The 18,793-nt window shown below is 40.1% G+C and overlaps 1 protein-coding gene across 1 annotated transcript; it reads left to right on the top strand.

Annotated features, from left to right (window-relative positions):
* Positions 1-2,721: 2,721 nt before the first annotated feature.
* ap1s1 (adaptor related protein complex 1 subunit sigma 1) lies at positions 2,722-18,363 on the top strand. Its single transcript, XM_028564426.1, has 5 exons — positions 2,722-2,893; positions 7,688-7,866; positions 14,882-14,990; positions 16,375-16,512; positions 18,275-18,363. Exons 1-5 carry the CDS (start codon positions 2,891-2,893, stop codon positions 18,320-18,322), a joined length of 477 nt encoding a protein of 158 aa, XP_028420227.1. The 5' UTR covers positions 2,722-2,890; the 3' UTR covers positions 18,323-18,363.
* Positions 18,364-18,793: the final 430 nt, after the last annotated feature.

The raw sequence follows: 18,793 nt of genomic DNA, 5'->3' as shown, positions 1-18,793 counted from the left end.
ACCTTAGTGGTCCCCTAATACTGTATGGGAAGTCTCTTTTATATAGACCTTAGTGGTCCCCTAATACTGTATGTGAAGTCTCTTTTATATAGACCTTAGTGGTCCCCTAATACTGTATCTGGAGTCTCTTTTATATAGACCTTAGTGGTCCCCTAATACTGTATGGGAAGTCTCTTTTATATAGACCTTAGTGGTCCCCTAATACTGTATGTGAAGTCTCTTTTATATAGACCTTAGTGGTCCCCTAATACTGTATCTGAAGTCTCTTTTATATAGACCTTAGTGGTCCCCTAATACTGTATCTGGAGTCTCTTTTATATAGACCTTAGTGGTCCCCTAATACTGTATCTGGAGTCTCTTTTATATAGACCTTAGTGGTCCCCTAATACTGTATCTGAAGTTTCCTGAAATTCAGCCTTGGTGCAGAATTACCTAGTAACTTTGCTCCTTATGACCTCATAAGTAACTTTAAACTTTAAAGTTTTGTTAGTTGTCCAGCCAAATGAATTCTAGGTAGGACCCTGGAAATCTGTCAATTAGATGTTTTAGTAATGCAATTTATCTACATACAAAATCTTGAGCTCAAACTTGACTTTTTGACTTTTAACCTCTATTTTTGAGTTACTGCACTCAGCCTTTTTGTTGTCTGCAAAAAGTGAGAAGTCATGCCAAGGCAAAAGTGTCAAAAGTTTTAATTTAAAAGATTTAACCCAGGGCTTCTGGGTAGCTCACCTGGTAGAGCATGCACCCATATACAGAGGTTTACTCCTCAACGCAGTGGCCACAGGTTTGACTCTGCCCTGGGGCCCTTTGCTGCATGTCTTCCTCCTCTCTCTCCCCTAGCATGTCTTCAACTGTCCTGTAGAAATAAAGGCCATGAAATGTCCAAAAAATTATCTTTAAAAAAAATGGTTGCATGGTCAACAGGAAGACAACACAAGGGTTAAGACAACCTGTTATTTTCTTGAAAAAAACAACAACAAATTGACTCAAGACTCTCCAAAGAGTCATAAAGACTGCAGAGAGGATTACTGGGACTAAGTTTCCTTCCATGGCCACAATATACACACAGCAATGCTAGAAAAGAGCAAAGAGCATCGTTAGAGACTCACTCCACCCAGCTCCCTCTCTGCTCAGACACAAACACTGCACATAGCCTACAGACTCAGCAGAGCGGACAGTATCACTACCCATAAAACATGGTTCCAGAATAGTTTTTTCCCCTGCCACAGTCAGACTGGTGGCAAAAACAAAATAAAACACTGAACAATTCACTGTGAAGAAATGTGCAATAATCCTCGCTACGTCACTCTACTGTGACCTACTGTGCAATATTTGCAATATTTATTCTTGTGACAAATGCAATATCCCCCATAGTTGTATCCTTCAGTTATAGTATTCATAATTTATTATATTTCTTTGCACTCTGGATGGTAGATCCAATTTTCCGTTTTTGACAACCACTCCTAGTTACTTTTAGATATTTTTATTTTTTTTTATTTTTAGCTATCTTAATGTTTCGTAAATATTAGATGGCAGATTTTCTTTGTCATTTCTGTAGTATTGTTTATTTTTTGTATTGTGATTGTTGACTTCTGTTATTGTCATTCCCATACTGTTACTTTTTTGTTATATACATGTTTATTGGTTTGTCTGGGGTGTCTACATGTTTAGAGAATATGTTGTGACAAGAGTGCAAAATGAAGACCACATGAATTTCCCCTTGTGGGATAATAAAGTTTACCTTGACCTTGACCTTGACCTTGACTCATAAAAAAGGCGCTACAGTATCTACATTTTTTTGTCTTATTTTATTTTAATTTATTTATAATCCTTTTCTATTGTACTCGCTGAGCTTTTTCTTTGCCCGTAAAGGGTAACTACCGTTTTTTTTCCAACCTGGACCCTATTTTCCTCCTTTTCTTTGAAATTGGTCCAGTATTAAAGTGCTCATATTATGCTTTTTGGCGTTTCCGCTTTCCTTTATTGTGTTATATATCTTTTTTTGTGTGCATGTAATAGGTTTACAAAGTGAAAAAGTCCAAAGTCCACCCCAAAGGCACTTACCATCTCCAACAGAAACCACTGTTCACAAACTGCTCCAAACAGCTCTATTGCAGTCCAGCCTTTACTGCAGAGACAAATGTGTTTTTTGAAAATTAAACCATGTAAACCTATTCTGATACAACCTCTTACTACAATTATGAACCTGAAAATGAGCATAATATGAGGACTTTAAGAGTGAACACTGTAACCCACACTGCAATGTAACCCTATGGGGCAAATGTTCATCAATCACATACATCTTGGGCTGTACGATACAAGAAAAATATGAGACTTGCGATAACGTTGTTGAATACCGCAATAACGATATTACTTGCGATAAATAAACAGAACCTAAAGTGTACTCAGTTCTGCATTTCTGCTGCTTTCTGATAAAATACAACAAAGTGCTTGTTGAATTTAAAACAAATGAATGGAAATCATTCCCAACATTAGTTGAATTTAAAAAGGCTTGTAGTTTTTGACAAAATGAGTGCAAAAAAAAAGACTAATTTTGTCTAAAAGCAAAACAGGGACACTAAGAACCATGTCAGTAATAATAGAAATGTGCAGTATTGTAGTGTGCCAGTAGCTCTAATGAACAAGAGTGGTATTACCTGAGAGGCAAAACTTAGGGCGAAAAGATAGTTTGCGCATGCTCACTAGAGGCGGAACTGCTCAGAGTAGCAGGGAATGGGTTCAGCTCATAGGTTCAGCTCAGCTTCAGTGACTCTGACACAGACATGCACTGACAGCGTTAGCCGCGGTGTATTCCTTGACGTGGACCAGGCAGTGTAGACGTAGTGTTTGTTTGTAACGTCGCAGTAGCTTAAAACATTCAAAACAAATGGTAAGTTAACCTTCCTGCTTATCTTTCGCCTAAAAAAAAAAAAGCCGGGGGTGCTAGGCGCTAAGCTAATGCTAGCAAGGTGTATGATTTCAGGAAGTGTCCCACCTGCGCTACCTTCACCTGGCTTCTGTCAGCATATATAGCCTGCAAGCTAATAGGCCGTATAACAGCATAAGGTGGGAAATAGTCTTGTATATCTAACACACTGTTGGGCTTTCAATTAGCGTATGGCCTGTGTAATGTTAGCTGTAACGTTATCTTAATGATATCCAGTTTGTGTTCAAATTGAGCTTTGCAGACAGTGGTAATTTAAGCTTTGAATAATTGCCGAGCTTCCTCGTCGCAGGTAACGAGTTAGGGCCCAGGTTTTAGTCGGTGTCAACAATAGAGGTGACAGTTGGATGGCTGCTGCTCAGCTGACTGTTTCTAGCAGCCTGCCAACCTACAGCTTGTTTGCACAGCAATAATTTATTGTCAGATTAGAATGCAAAGCAAACATTCATTTGTCACTGTTGGATTCCTTTTGTTGGTACACTTCATGGCCGAAAGTAGTGTATATATAAATGGCTACTAATGCTCCTTTTAATTCTAATGGCTATAATGACAATTGTTGCTGGCACTCAGATGTAGCTAACTTAGTTGGTGCAACAATAAAGTCTTTTGTTGTTTGATTGAGTTAAAATGCGTGTAGGCCATTTACACTTCAGTCTATAGATGTTGGGTTTCTTTTCATTTTTTTTTTTTTTTTTAAGAAGATATGGCATCCTGTATAATTTTGATGTTTAACAAAAAATGAGCTGTGGGTTCTGTCTAATTGCTGTTCAAAAAGACCAAGTTTTAGACAAGTACGCTAACAGCAGGCAGTGTTATTTTATAATATTCATTGAATCTGGACCTGGAACTGTGAAGCTGTAAATAAATCGTATACAGTAAAGTTTTCCTTCGCACCTGACAAATGGGACATGTTTTTAAATAGAGTCAATATTTAGTTATCCTCCATCCAAGTATCCTGCTGCCGTAAAACAAACAGGACCTACACCTACCCCGCTGTCTCTTTGTCATATGGACCGTACAGAGGTAAAGACATGTAGCAGGCGGACGTAAGTAAAGATCACTAGTAGATGGTCCAGTAGATTGATGTTGTGTCAGTTGTAGAGTTTTATTAAAGCGCCCATATTATGCTCATTTTCAAGTTCATAACTGTATTTTAAGGTTGTACCAGAATAGGTTTACATGGTTTAATTTTCAAAAACCACCATATTTTTGTTGTACTGCACAGCTCTCTCTCACTGCTGCAGATCCTCTTTTCACCTGGTTTCTGTTTTAGCTACAGAGTGAGACCTCTTTTCTTCTTCTTCTATACTATCTTTGATTGCAGTCGCACATGCTCAGTAGCTCAGATGTAGAGCATGTCAGCCTGCTAACAGTAAAAGAAAGCCTGTTTCTCCAACTTTGGTCAGTTACAAGGCAGGATTAGCTGGGAGACTTCTAAATGAGGGCGCACATGGAAGTAGTTCTTTTGTAGATTATGGTGAACTTGTGTGTGTTGTAGCAGTGCTTTGCTATTGAGAACGACGTAGCATGCTAGCGTTAGCATTTGCGTTAGCATTCTAACGCTACGAGCTAACGGTTGTGGTTAGCCAGCTCATTTCGGACTGTGACGTCACAGTCCGAGCCGATTTTGAACAGCTCGCTAGGAGACTGAAGGCAGGACACATTCAGAAACCGTATCTCACTCAAAACAGCATGGATGGATTTTTTTCAAAGTTTGTATGTGTGTGGAAGCACCAGAGACACAAAAGAACACCCCAAATCCCAGAAAAAGTGATTTTTTCATAATATGGGCACTTTAAAGCTGCAATAATCCCAGAGTCACTGTTGTGTGTGTTGATATTCACTCATGGTTGCGTTTGCCTGTAAATATAATGCAGCTGTACAGTAGGCTTGTGTGTGTGTGTGTGTGTAATATTGCAGAAATCTGATAATTTAAGAGGGATTAATCAATTATTGGCCATGCACAGCACCTGGATATGCCCAGTTTATGAAGTTGCTGTAGGCAATGTGTTAGCATACGATTGCCTTGTTACATATTTCAGCAGACAGTGAATTTCAATGTCAGCCCACTTTAACCCAAGTCCTGTGCAGCCGCGTGGGAGACTCTCGATGGCTACAAACTGCCAAGGCAAAGGTTGCAATTGACGAAGGCAGCCAAGGACTCGTAGCAAGATAACCTAACCCTCCTCTAAAATAGAACACTATATCCATTATGACCACATTGAAGGATCCCTTCAGAATGTCCAATGTCTTCCAGTTCTGTTATCACAGAATCTTTCCCAAGTTCCCAGCTAAATACTTCAAGCAGTAGTCAACAATGCTAGCAGATTAGCTCGCTTGGGCTAGTGCTGGCTCAGCAGTCCCTGTTGTTCACGTGACCCTTGCCCAGCAAGCCGTACTGGTCTGCTGAGAGAGTCTTCCATGACAGAATCGGACCAGGCAGAGGTATTGACTGATACTCCCAATTCCTAATTGACACTAATTGGAGATGTAAAAAAAACCTTTCAAAATCAAACCTCATGTAATGGTGCGTTCTTTTTGTCTTGTAATCGCGACTAGTAGCTCGAGTGTGACGTCACATCCGTGTTGAAAAACGAATAACCGCGGTTTGGCTACTGCTCTGCTTTCTGCTCAAGACTCGGCCATTATTGTCATATAGCAACCGAGCGTCTCTAGCCAATTTCAGCTGCACAAGCTACAAAATAACTAATTAGGCGGTATTTAACTCCTAATAAGACATGTAGCGACATGCCTATAGGTAGCAGTATACAGTGCTATGTGTACGACTTTTTCATTTGGTTACAACAAAGGCAAAAGTGCTTACAATTGTAGAAAACCACAATGTTTACTACGTGCGATGCACGACGTAGCCATCTTTGAAAGTGAACTCGGGGTCCTCTGAATTCAGACGACTTGACGAGTCGTATATACACGACCTCGGGGGCGTTCTTTTTGCAACTTCCGGTTTGTAACTCCGGAAAACAACTCGTAGATCGACTTTGGTGGACAAAAAGAACGCACCATAATAGTTGTGAAAGTTGTGAAACTAGTTTGGTGTATTTTTCTATCGTGCAGTATGTTTTCCATGTTCCATGAGCCGGTTAACGTTACATGAATGTCCACAGCAGGTTGACGTCGGGTTGCTTTTCTTCAGAGTTGATTTGGACACCGTGTGTGTGTGTGAATGAATGCTCAGCCAGTGGCGGGGTTGGATCAGTGGGTAAAGCAGGCGCACATATACATAGAGGTGTATGGACGCAGAGGTCCAGGGTTGTCTCCATCGAAATGTTTTCCATTTGGGGGGAATTCACCAAAATGTAATGTTGGTGAGATAAAGCATTCCAGCAAAAAGGTTCATTTCATGAGGCTTCTAGGGCTGGATCATTTTTTTTGAGCATCGAAGGCAGCTTTGGAAAAATGAGGGGAAACAAAAGGCGAAGAAGCGAGAAATGAAGCGAGTGCTTTGTAATTGCAGGACACAGTCACCTGTTGTCACACTAAATCCTGAGCGGTTTATTGCATGTGTTTTTTTGGAAACTTTTGTTTTTTTTACAATAGCGTTACGGGACTAGCACACTGCGACAGACGAGTCTGATTAGCCGGTTAACGTTACATGAATGTCCACAGCAGAGTTGATTCGGACACTGTGTGTGTGTGTGTGTGTGTGTGTGTGTGTGTGTGTGTGTGTGTGTGTGTGTGTGTGTGTGTGTGTGTGTGAATGCTCAGCCAGTGGCGGGGTGTCAAACTCAGCTTCACTAAGGGCCACACTGGAAAATGAGAATCACGTGAAGGGCCAGACACGTAGAGTTTATTGATGTAATTGAAAAAGTCGAATATCTTTGACTATATTATTGCGTGTCTCATATAGTCTTCTCACGTACAGTTTGGTGGACAAAAATGTCGACGAAAAAGCGTCAAAAAATGTCAGGAAAAGGCGTCAAACGTTGAAAACGGTGCCCAAAAACTTTGTAAAAGGTGACAAAAACTAGGCGGGCCAAAATTCATTGTGAACCTAAATTGCGGGGTCGGATCAAAATTTGCAAGGGGCCGGATTTGGCGCGCGGGCCTTGAGTTTGACACATGTGCCCCTATATCTTTTCTGTATTTTTGAGCCAGTAGGATTGAGAATAATGAGTCAACAATGGGGAGTGTTCTAAAACTGTAAAGTGGCAGTGGTTTAGTCAGGCAGAGGGCGGTGAAAGTGCTTGTGTAACTAGAAAAATGACTCAGGGGATACTTTTTTTTATTTTTTCAGGAACAATAATTTCTCACCTGTGTAAGGGCTTCCCGCGTCATCAGTAGACCTCATTGGTCTAAAACAACGCACTTCACGGAAAAGTTGCAGGGTTACTCGACACGCGCCAAAGCTTCGGCGCGGCACGTAACCTCACCGCTAAAATCTAATGTTGAAAATTTAAAACCGACTTGATGAAGGTATTGCTCTCAAACGTTAAGTTGATTGATGAAGACCTGGATCAAAAATATACTTTAAGTTGATGAAGGCAAAACCGCAATACTCACGCTATCGAATCGCAATAAATGAAAATCCCAACACAAATCGAATCGGCAACCATGTCTCGTGAAAGAATCGAATCGGGACAAAAGCACATCGTCCCCCAGCCTTAGCACTTTTCTCATTGATCGGCAGATAGAACAACATGTATTATATATTCAATCAAATCAAAAAGTCAATAATGCTTTCCCTTGTCTTGACTTGTCTGTGTCCCCGTCTGTGTGTAGATGCGTTTCATGCTGCTTTTCAGCCGGCAGGGGAAGCTGCGCCTGCAGAAGTGGTACACCGCCACAGCGGAGCGCGACAAGAAGAAGATGGTCAGGGAGCTGATGCAGATAGTGCTCGCCCGCAAACCAAAGATGTGCAGCTTCCTCGAATGGAGGGACCTCAAGATCGTCTACAAAAGGTAACAAAAGAAAGAAAAAGAAAGCCGCCAAATCATAAACTCTCCAAATGTTGCACTCGTTTCTGCTGGCCAGCTGGAAGTGTCTCCCAGAAGTGTGCGTGTCAGTGATTCGTTTAACGAGGTACTTTATTTTTACATCGTTCTCACTTTCTTTTTCTTATCATTGGCTGAGTGAGAATATTAAAGACGGCACATTAACCAGACGACCAGCCAAGAGTTTCATTTTGATGGTTGAATAGAAGAGAATGCCTTTATTGTCTTGGCAATGAAATCTCATAAAAGGAAAAACTGTTCTCATTCACACATTCACTGGTCTCGCTTTGCCAGACTTTCCTCCACAGTGCTGCCGAGGAAGGTCTGGCTAGTCCACGCTAAAGTCCGGATCGGGCCAAATTTTTCTGTCCGAGCCCGGCCCGTGTCCGACAGAGCCGTGACCGAACCCGGCCCGAGCCCGACAGGCATTAAGAAATTTGTGTCCGAGCCCGACACAGTTAAAATCTCATTTTGTTCTCATACTAATGACACATGTAAGCTACGTTTTTGTGTGGAAAGCCCGCTTTTATTAAGTAAACTGGTTACCTCCAGGGCCGACGTTATAAAATGAATAACGTCGTGGTTAAAATCCCGTTTCTGGTGAGCAAATGAATGAACTTGGCTTTCAGTCTGGGGTTTATTTCAGGCACTGCACACACTGTGTACAAAACTTATTGCACAAACTTCTGCTCTGGTTGCATACAACACGTCTGCTTCCTCTTTCTCGATCTCTCTTCTTCACACACACACACACACACACACACACACTCCCCCACACGCACTGAGCTCTCTCAAAGAAGCCGCAGCACCATTTTACAAATGCTTCATCACACTGATGTGACCGAGCTCGACCCGAACCCGACCATAATTTCTAAATATCTGTCCGAACCGTCGGGCTCGGTTCGGGTATCCATGCCTTAGTCCACACAACATTCCGAGATGGGAGAAAAACGTGCTCTGGTTTATTGGCATTTCTTTAAACCAATCACAATCGTCATGGGCGGTGCTAAATGCCCAATCGAGCAACAGTGGCACTGCAAAAATAGCCTCTGGAAGGAACTTGTTTTGGTGGAACATGTGTACATTCAAAAGTAGTTTTAGTCGTGCAACAGAAAACTCTGATTGGACAGATAGTCTAGCTAGCTGTCTGGATTTACCCTGCAGGGATCTGAGGAGCAGTTAACCATAGTCCTCAGAAATCCACCAAAGTTTAGAATTACAACTCAAAGAAAGAGGAAGGTAATGGACATCTGACCGAAAAGAAGGACATACGGTGGAATTTACATCAGAAACGGAGCAATCCCGGAAGTGGAACTTTGTGGATATAGACTACACGTTCACATACTCGCACATTGCGAAGCAAAAATAGCTGTTAAGGGGAGACACGGCAGGCAAAAACTGTTCAATTTTGAGATTTTTGGCTATTTGTCTTCAATAACATGTCTTCTTTCAGACTTGTGGTGAAAAAAAAAGTCCCAAATACACATTTATGTCTTTATTTTTTCACACTTTGTCTATTTGCGTTGGTAGATTTCTCCTAAATTCAACAAAGTTGGCGTTCTAAATCAACATGCTGCTCCGCGATCGCTGTCCGCACCCTGTCATCACATATACCGTTAGAAAGCTGTCTCTCTCCTGTACAATGTTGTCGGATCCAAACATGGTCATTTTCTTTATTATCAGCAACCAATAGTGAAAGTAGGGCATTTAACTCTAAAAAGGAAATCTCATTGGCTGTTGTCAATTTCTGACAACGTAATTCGTTCAGGTGCATCATGCGATGTGCTCTGACATTTCAAAATGTCTAAAGAAGTGAGTGTAAAAATCATCTCCGAGAAGACGAAAACAGTTGTAGCGGTTTACTACTAGAGTGCAGTCTCTGCAAAGAAGAGACGTACAGGCAAAGTGTCCACACATTTACGCGACGTATCCAGGAACGATGTAGCGTTTGATGTGAATGTGCGAATGGTGTTGTGTTAGCGCATGAGTTAGGCTTGGGACATGCAGCTCTCCAAAAAATCTGCAAAATGTTGGGAATTCCTGGGTTATATTCATATTAAAACGTCTCACCAAAGGAGAGTAACAGGTATGGAAACACGCTCTCGCTCTAGCTCTCTCAAAGCAGTTTACAGAAATACATATATCAAATACATATCCTATTAAATACATAGGTGTCACATATATACTATACTTTACTGGTCACGATACAACACACTATATAACAAAACAATTACATTACACAACAGTTACAGTTTTTGTATAATTACTATACAATACTAAATCCTGAAGTGGTTGTGAGTCCCTCAGGCTGTGGCAGGCAGATCCATATTTAGCTGTCAGTGGAGCTGCTGTCCCTTCTCCTAGGAGAACTTCAGCTTCTTTTCTGGTGTTAACTTTGGAAAGATTTAATTTTTTGGCTATTTTTCCAAGGTGAAAATCTCTTAGTGAAGATACTTTTCCCAGTTGGGGAAGTGCATCTCTGTCTGACCCAGTTGCCAGAAATAGAGTATTTGACATTATGAATAGCGTAGCGACCCAGTTTTACTCCTTTTTGAGTTGAATTAAGAAGATGTTTGAGTCCCCAATAATAAAACACAACCATCAGCATTGTAAACCCCAAAAAAAAAAAAAAGTCTTAAATTCGTTAGTATTGTGTTCTGGGTCTTAAATCATTTTAAACAGGTCTTACTTTTTCTTTGTCCATGTAACGCTACCACTAATCACTGAAATGTTTTTTATTTTTTGATTCTGTCGTGTTGTAGTTCTTTCTTTTGTTTGTCCAAATATAATTCTCTGTATATGTACCGATTAGTATTACTCCGTGTTGCTTTTATTCAATTTAAATACATTTATTTTACATTGCAAGTACTTTTGTGACTTAACATTTCGGTGTACTTTTATGTTGTGATATAGGTCAGAAATTTCATTCATCAAGGTCTTAAAAAGGTCTTAAAGCTCTATTGTGTAATTTTTTGAGTTGAATCTTAGCAAAAAAAAACTTTTGTGCTTTCACAAATATGTGCTCATTCAGGTGTAATTACTTCCACCAACTAATCAAAGTATTCTCGTATGCGTAGAATCTGCCATTTAGAATCATTCAGAATACATATGCGCGAGTAGCTCGAATGACGGCCGCCATGTTGTGCCTCCATCTGTAAAATACATTAGCCAAAGAGGGACATACAGTACCTCCGCCTTTCGCGCTTTTTATTCAGTGGCACTGACTGACGAATGCCAGGGAGGGAGGGCGAGAAGATTTTCTCGCAACTGCCGGCAGATTTGAAAGGGTTGGGGCGGGGGTGTCATATACAATGTCACAGATAGATGGGAGAAATTCTTACACAATGTAGCTTTAAATTTGACTTGTTGAAACCTGCAGAATCCCAGATAATGCTGTAACAGTTTATTGTTGCTTTCAGGTGCAACCATAAACTGTCATAGTTATACAAATACCAAATATAACATGGTATGTTGGAAATTCAACATACCATGTTTTGTAAGAGTCTGTATGTAGTTATGGATGACAGCATAGTCAGATTAAAAAGAAAGAGGATGATATTGATAATTCATTGGCTAATAAATTGTATATAGAGCTGCAGCTTAGTATTTTCATTATTGTGTAAGCTGCCATTTGTTTTCTTGATTAATCGTGTATGAAATAGTGAAAATGCCCATTATGATTTTTACAGAGCCCAAATAGACATATTTGAATTGTTCGTTCAAAACTCATAAATGTTTGAGATGTTCGATTTGCTAGCATACATCTACATGGCAATATATCCGAATCGCATTGTAGCAGCTAGATCAGGGGTCTTCAACGTTTTTTTAAGCCGAGCACCCCTCAACTGAAAGAGAGAGAGAGCAGGGACCCTGTACTACATCTTTTGTAGAAAATTCAGTTGCATATTAAACTGGGCCTTCAGTTACATGTAGGAAACCTTTTTTTGCATAGAATACTAAGCTCTTAAAATAGCCTAATAATTGTTGGCATGATTATAAATCATGTTTTAATTAATTTAATTTATACTGTTTATGTGTTAATGTTCAACATACATGTGGCACAGGGAATCCTAAGGATGAACTGGATCTGTGGATGGCCTTAGTAACTGCCTTACCTATAGGTCAGTAAGCCTATCCTCAATGGGATTTATATTTGCTAATGATATGTTGGATTCATGTTAAGACTTTCATTTTTGAAAAATCTTTAAAAAATTAACCATAATTTGGAGGCCCCCCTGCATTGACTGAGGACCCCCCTAGGGTTCCCGGACCCCCTGATGAAGATCCCTGAGCTAGATGAACCAGTGGGTGTTTGGCACTTTAGCTTAAAAGAAAAAAAAAAAGAGAAATGAGTAAATTGATTGGCAAATTATAGTTGGTGATTATTTTCTGTCGACCGACAAGAGACACTTAAAAACGGGGATGAATTGATAAACAAAAGTCTTAAAGCCGACTTGCAGCAGATTCTTTGGTTTGAGTGTGTCTACTATTAACTTTAGTTCACCTCCCACGGACCAATGAGAAGTTCTCCTCTGTTTGTCCGTGGGCTGAGCCGCATTTGATTTTAGGTGGGTGGAAAGAGTGAGACCCAGCAGTCCACCCTCATTGATACACACACACACACATAGATGTGTGTGTCAGGGCTCATTACTGTAGAAGAGCAGAACGCAGAGGTGGGCTAACCAATCGAAGCAGCGTGGGTGGGTGATGCGGCGAGCACAGAGGGATTTCCTGCAGTGGAGAGGGACTGAGGGAACACCTCACTAGCAGTAGAAGCTCTGTCGTTTGCCAGAAACCTCCGGTTTTATTGCCTGGCATTTTGACTAATTAAATGTCAAATGTGCATCCACTGTTTTGTAAGTGTAAACATCAGTTCAATTTCTAACATGTGAGATGAGAAAGAGCTGCAACGATTAGTCTCAACAATTAATCTTCCGGTGCAATATTTTCTTAGTAAAAGCTTTTTCTTGCAATACAGATTGAATTAAAGTGTGCACAGGGCTGAAAACCTAAACCACCTTTTAATTTCTTCACACACAAGAAAAGAGTGTTACTGTTCAAATATATATGTTAAATGCCCATTCTGCTTTTTCCAGCTTTTTGTCCTGGCATGGGAACTTGTTTATGTAAATGGTTTATCAATAAATAAATCAATTCATTTAATTTAAGAATTTAAAATAATTCTTTTTTTTTTTTATAAAAAAAAGTCTCATTAAACGCCAGAACAAGGAAATGGAACAAAATGGCCCTTTTTAACTCAATAACTTTTATTTGAATAAAACCCTGTAAAATGCTGCAGTATATAGGCTCTATAATCTCTGTGTTTTGATCCCAGTGCAGAGCATCCAATCAACACACACAGTCGGGTTTCCATCACTTATAGTACATTATATCGACTTACTGTACATTTAGTTCCTGGACACTCGCCCTAACCTGACCACTGCCTTCACCGTAAAATGTAATGATTTACATTATGAGGACTTGCATTTTGTCCCTAAAAGGAGGGTGAATCCCCATGTGATTTATGTCCCCACAACATGAGCATTACACGCACACTCACACACAGAGATCAGTGTGTGTCAGGGCTCATTACTGTAGAAGAGCAGAACGCAGACGTGGGCTAAGTAAACGAAGCAGTGTGTGCGTGGGCAGGTGGGTGGGTGATGCGGCGAGCACAGAGGGATTTCCTGCAGTGGAGATGAAACTGAGGCAACACTGCACTAGCAGTGAAAATTTATTAAGGCGAAAGCTTATGAACAAAAGATGTCCTGAGGCAGGCAGGAAGGCAAAAGGAAAGTCCAAAACAAAAATCTGATTGTCCTGATTGTATGCAAACTGCATGCAACACTATGTACTTAACTGCAGCTGACCTTAGCTGCAGTTTTAGTGTTGGTAATGTAGTGTTTAATGTGGAAGGTAAAAGCTCCTGGATCGAAACAGTCCAGAAGTAGGCTGGGCAATATATCGATATTATATCAATATATGAGGCTAGATATCGTCTTAAATTTTGGACAAAAATGTGACACAAGTGTTGTTTTTTTCCTGGTTTTAAGGGCTACATTACAGTAAAGTGATATAATTTTCTCAACTTACCAGACTGCTCTAGCTGTTCTTTTATTTGTCTTTACCCACCTAGTCATTATCCGCATTACTGATGATTATTTATCAAAAATGACATTGTGTAAATCATATCTGATTTTCTCCATATTGCCCAGCCCTAGGACTGAGCAATATAGAGAAAATCAAACATCACGATATTCTTGACCAAATACCTAGATATCGATATTGCGACGATATTGTATGGTTGACTATTGGTGCTTTAACAAAATGTTACTTACACAAATGAGATTTTTTTTAATCTCCAGAAATGATTTAATGACTTAGTGGGTAAAGGTAAATAACAGAACAGCTAGAACAGTCTGGTAAGTTCACAAAATGACAACACTTTACTGTAATACCAGGAAAAGACAACACTTACCATATTATGATATGCAAAATCGAAGACGATATCTTTTCTCATATTGCAACATCAATATAACATCGATTTGTTGCCCAGCTCTAAACAGAAGTACTTGTAAATGTCGCCCAGCAGCATCTGTACAGTAAAATCCATTAGCTTGTTTCCTCTGAGGCAGCATCTAGTGGCAGTTAAAAGGAACTGCAGCTCAAACACTTTTAGCTTTGGTGTCATGTAGACACGGTGGTTACTACTTCAGATGTCTATATGTGCATATTTTCACTTGGTTAAAAAAAGGGCATGTCTTGTTTCCAGGTCCACCATGGAGAAGAATTCATTTTGTCTAGGGCTGTATTTGTATTCTTTATAAAATTGGTATCGAACCAGAACCAGAACCGGTATCAATGTCACGGTATTGGTAGCGGTATGGCTATTGAACATTTTTGAACGATACCCAGCCCTAATTTTGTCAGATTTTATTATATTGTTTATATATGTTGTATGTGCATTTGTAATTGTATGCAGGTACGCCAGCCTGTATTTCTGTTGTGCAATCGAAGAGCAGGACAACGAGCTGATCACACTGGAAGTCATCCACCGCTTCGTAGAGCTTCTGGATAAATACTTTGGCAGTGTAAGTCATAGATCTGTGAATCCAGGCGTTGTTCCTGCTCGGCTTGCTCTCCGTAGTTGGTTTTAACTAGGGCTGCACGATGTGAGGAAGATATGCGATAATGTTGTTGAATATCCCAATAATGATATTACGTGCAATAAATAAACCGATACTGAAGTGTACTCAGTTCTGCTGCTTTCAGTATTCTGCTAAAATACAACCAATTGCTTGTAGAATTTAAAGGTCCCATGGCATGAAAATTTCACTTTATGATGTTTTATAACCTTAATATGCGTTCCCCCAGCCTGCCTATGGTCCCCCAGTGGCTAGAAATGGCTCCTTATGAGGTCCCCCCTCTCTCCTCCTCAATAGCTACAGATACAGAAATGGCACATACTAAGGAAAGCTCATTGTGGGACTGGCTCTAGTGGCTGTAATTCTGCACCAAGGCTGAATTTCGGGACAGAGACTTCAGATACAGTATTAGGGGACCACTAAGGTCTATATAAAAGAGACTTCAGATACAGTATTAGGGGACCACTAAGGACTATATAAAAGAGACTCCAGATACAGTATTAGGGGACCACTAAGGTCTATATAAAAGAGACTTCAGATACAGTATTAGGGGACCACTAAGGTCTATATAAAAGAGACTTCAGATACAGTATTAGGGGACCACTAAGGTCTATATAAAAGAGACTTCAGATACAGTATTAGGGGACCACTAAGGTCTATATAAAAGAGACTTCAGATACAGTATTAGGGGACCACTAAGGTCTATATAAAAGAGACTTCAGATACAGTATTAGGGGACCACTAAGGTCTATATAAAAGAGACTTCAGATACAGTATTAGGGGACCACTAAGGTCTATATAAAAGAGACTTCAGATACAGTATTAGGGGACCACTAAGGTCTATATAAAAGAGACTTCAGATACAGTATTAGGGGACCACTAAGGCCTATATAAAAGAGACTTCAGATACAGTATTAGGGGACCACTAAGGTCTATATAAAAGAGACTTCAGATACAGTATTAGGGGACCACTAAGGTCTATATAAAAGTATCCAAAAAGCACCATGTCATGGGACCTTTTAAATCAAACAAAAGTAAATAATTTCTAACATTCGTCTTTTGAACACGTGATATGATATGAAAGGCACCGCTAAAAATAAATTTTCTTTCAACTAACCCAAAACATCTGAGTGATCGCGATTAGTCGCAGCCTTTCGCTATGTGTGTATTGCGATGATGATGATAAAATAACGATATAATGTGCAGCCCTAGTTTTAACACTGCTGAACTAATGTTACAGAGTTAAGTGAGAGGGTTACCCCCCAACAAGCATGTGAAGAATTAAAACCTCGCTGTAGCAAGCATTGATGCCCTGTTTGTGTTTGTGCAGGTATGTGAGCTGGACATCATCTTTAACTTTGAGAAGGCCTACTTCATCCTCGATGAGTTCCTGATGGGAGGAGAGATCCAGGATACGTCTAAGAAGAGCGTCCTCAAAGCCATCGAACAGGCTGACCTACTGCAGGAGGTACCCTGGCCTTTAGGCTTTCACTTCTCTTTCTATACAACCAGGTTATCACAAACATAATGGAACATATTTGACTTTTTTTTTCTCACTGAGAATGAAAACCGATTAATCAATTATCAAAATAGTTGGTGATTAATTTACTGGTTGACAACTACTGTAATTGATTAATCTTTGCAGCCCAGTAAATGATGCCATTGGCCTGTGTTTTTTTTTAAATACCGGGAACATTTCACTGAAATTCTACTGATGTTAGCAGGGTCTGTCTTTATATCAGGCAAGGCGTCGTCTATAATACTCTACAGGAAGCCCCTACAGCAAAATAATATTTTTTTGCAGACGCTACTATTATTTAAAGGGGACATATGCTTTTCCGTATTTTCTGTCATATCTACAATGTCATAATATGAGATTCTAATGAGAGACCAAATCAAATAATGAGGTAAACCTATTTTAGAAAAATCCTCATGAACTAAAAGGTTCAGATTTCCCACCGTTGTGAACGCTCCGGTTGTGTTACGCAACTCCAAGCCGGTCTTCTATGATTGGTCATCTGCTCCAAGTGGGCAGGACTTTTTATTTTATTTTTTTTAAGCTACTGCGGTATTAACATTGTCTCATGTAACTACATGCTCACGGCAGTAAAATATATCATCTAGGCTGCCAATTTTGGGTCGCATTCCTGTTCAGAAGCCTTCATCTGCGATTTTTGACGGTAGAAAATGCTGCTTCATTCCTTTACAATCTAATTAATTATAAAATTTGCTTAAAGAGACAGGCACTCCAACAGAGCATCTCATACAGAAGGTGAATACAGGTGCAGCAGCAATGGGCGGAAAGAGAAAAATTATGTTTTATTAACATTAAAGCACGTAGACATGTTCTAGTACAAACAAAAAATACAAGTGTTATCCTGGAAATGCTATAATAGTTGCCCTTTAAGACAAATACCAGGTAAAGCTTTTTCCAGTGGTCTGGGTGACATTTTAGGATCTCAGGAACCCGCTTTTCTACCAGAAGGACCATACATTTAGTGCCATAGCATCTGGCCCTCAAAAACTCTGACGTTAGTATTTTCTGGCCCAGGAGTTATGCAGTGCGGGGTTTGCGCTTGAGTGTCACTGATTGGTTAAACGCAAAGCTCACCTGCTACACCTTGTGCACAGCTTCGTTCCCACAGCTACCACGGGGTGCTGCAAAGTTCATTAATACAGCAAGGAGCAGGCATGGAAAAGAGAGAGAGAGACACATAAAGAGAGAGACAAAAACATACACTATATTTAAACCTTAGAGTAACAACACAAATAACGTTTGTTGTTTACTCGTGTGTAAATATTGCATCTCAATAAAAAATTTAGTTTAAAATTTACCTCGATTTAGTTCCTGTAGTCCATGAGCTCCTGGAACTATATGGTCAAAATGAAGGTTTAAAAAAAAAAAAAAGTTAGATTTTAATTGGGCCTTGCCTGATTAAACAATAGGTGGAGAAGATTATGGATCTAAACAGACCTTCAGCTTTCAGTCAATGACACATGCCACAGACACATATTGGTTGCTACCAAAAAAGTAGCGAGGTTAAATATCCTAACCTTAGATGGTCTCTGGCTGCCATAGATTGCATTAAGTTTGTTTTGCTTTCGAGATTTCTGAATGTCTAACGGTTGCATAATGTCACACGATTGGAAAAAAGTGACTGTAGCGGTGTGATATGTTTTTTTTTTAAATGAGTCCACCATCCTAACGTCTCTGTGTTTCCTTTTGACAGGAGGACGAGTCCCCCAGGAGTGTGTTGGAGGAGATGGGCCTGGCGTAGTACACAGCAGCCGTGTGAGAGACTATAGATACTATAAGGCGGAGGGCTGGTTGAGAGGGGTGGGGAGTGGGGGGGGAGACACAATCTGGGATTGAACATACCTGGACTGACAGCGTTGGTTCTTTGTATCTTTGGCTCTGGCGACAGCTGTACGGTGTTTAACTGGGGAGGAGACTCAGTTAAGAATGGAAGATCCTTGCATTGACCGGCCCTTTAGCTCTGTGTGTGTGTCTGTGTGTGTGTGTGAGTGTGTACAGTGTGTACATTGTGTATGATAAGAGTGGGGGGTAGAGGAAATGGGATACATTTAAACGTGTGTGGCAGCGGGGGGTTGTGTGTTCAGATTTTTAAAGTTAGTCACGCACTGCAAGTGGACTGAGACTAGGTCGGGGAATTGGGTAATTAGATAAAAGGGGCATCACCTAAATGATGAGTCTTATGCTATTTCATGTTTTTTGTATTTTAATGAAT

The sequence above is a fragment of the Perca flavescens genome, chromosome 19 (assembly GCF_004354835.1).
Source record: "Perca flavescens isolate YP-PL-M2 chromosome 19, PFLA_1.0, whole genome shotgun sequence".
NCBI classification, from domain to species: Eukaryota; Metazoa; Chordata; class Actinopteri; order Perciformes; family Percidae; genus Perca; species Perca flavescens.
The sequence above is the reverse complement of the archived record's forward strand: the minus strand, read 5'-3'. Positions and strand labels throughout refer to the sequence as shown.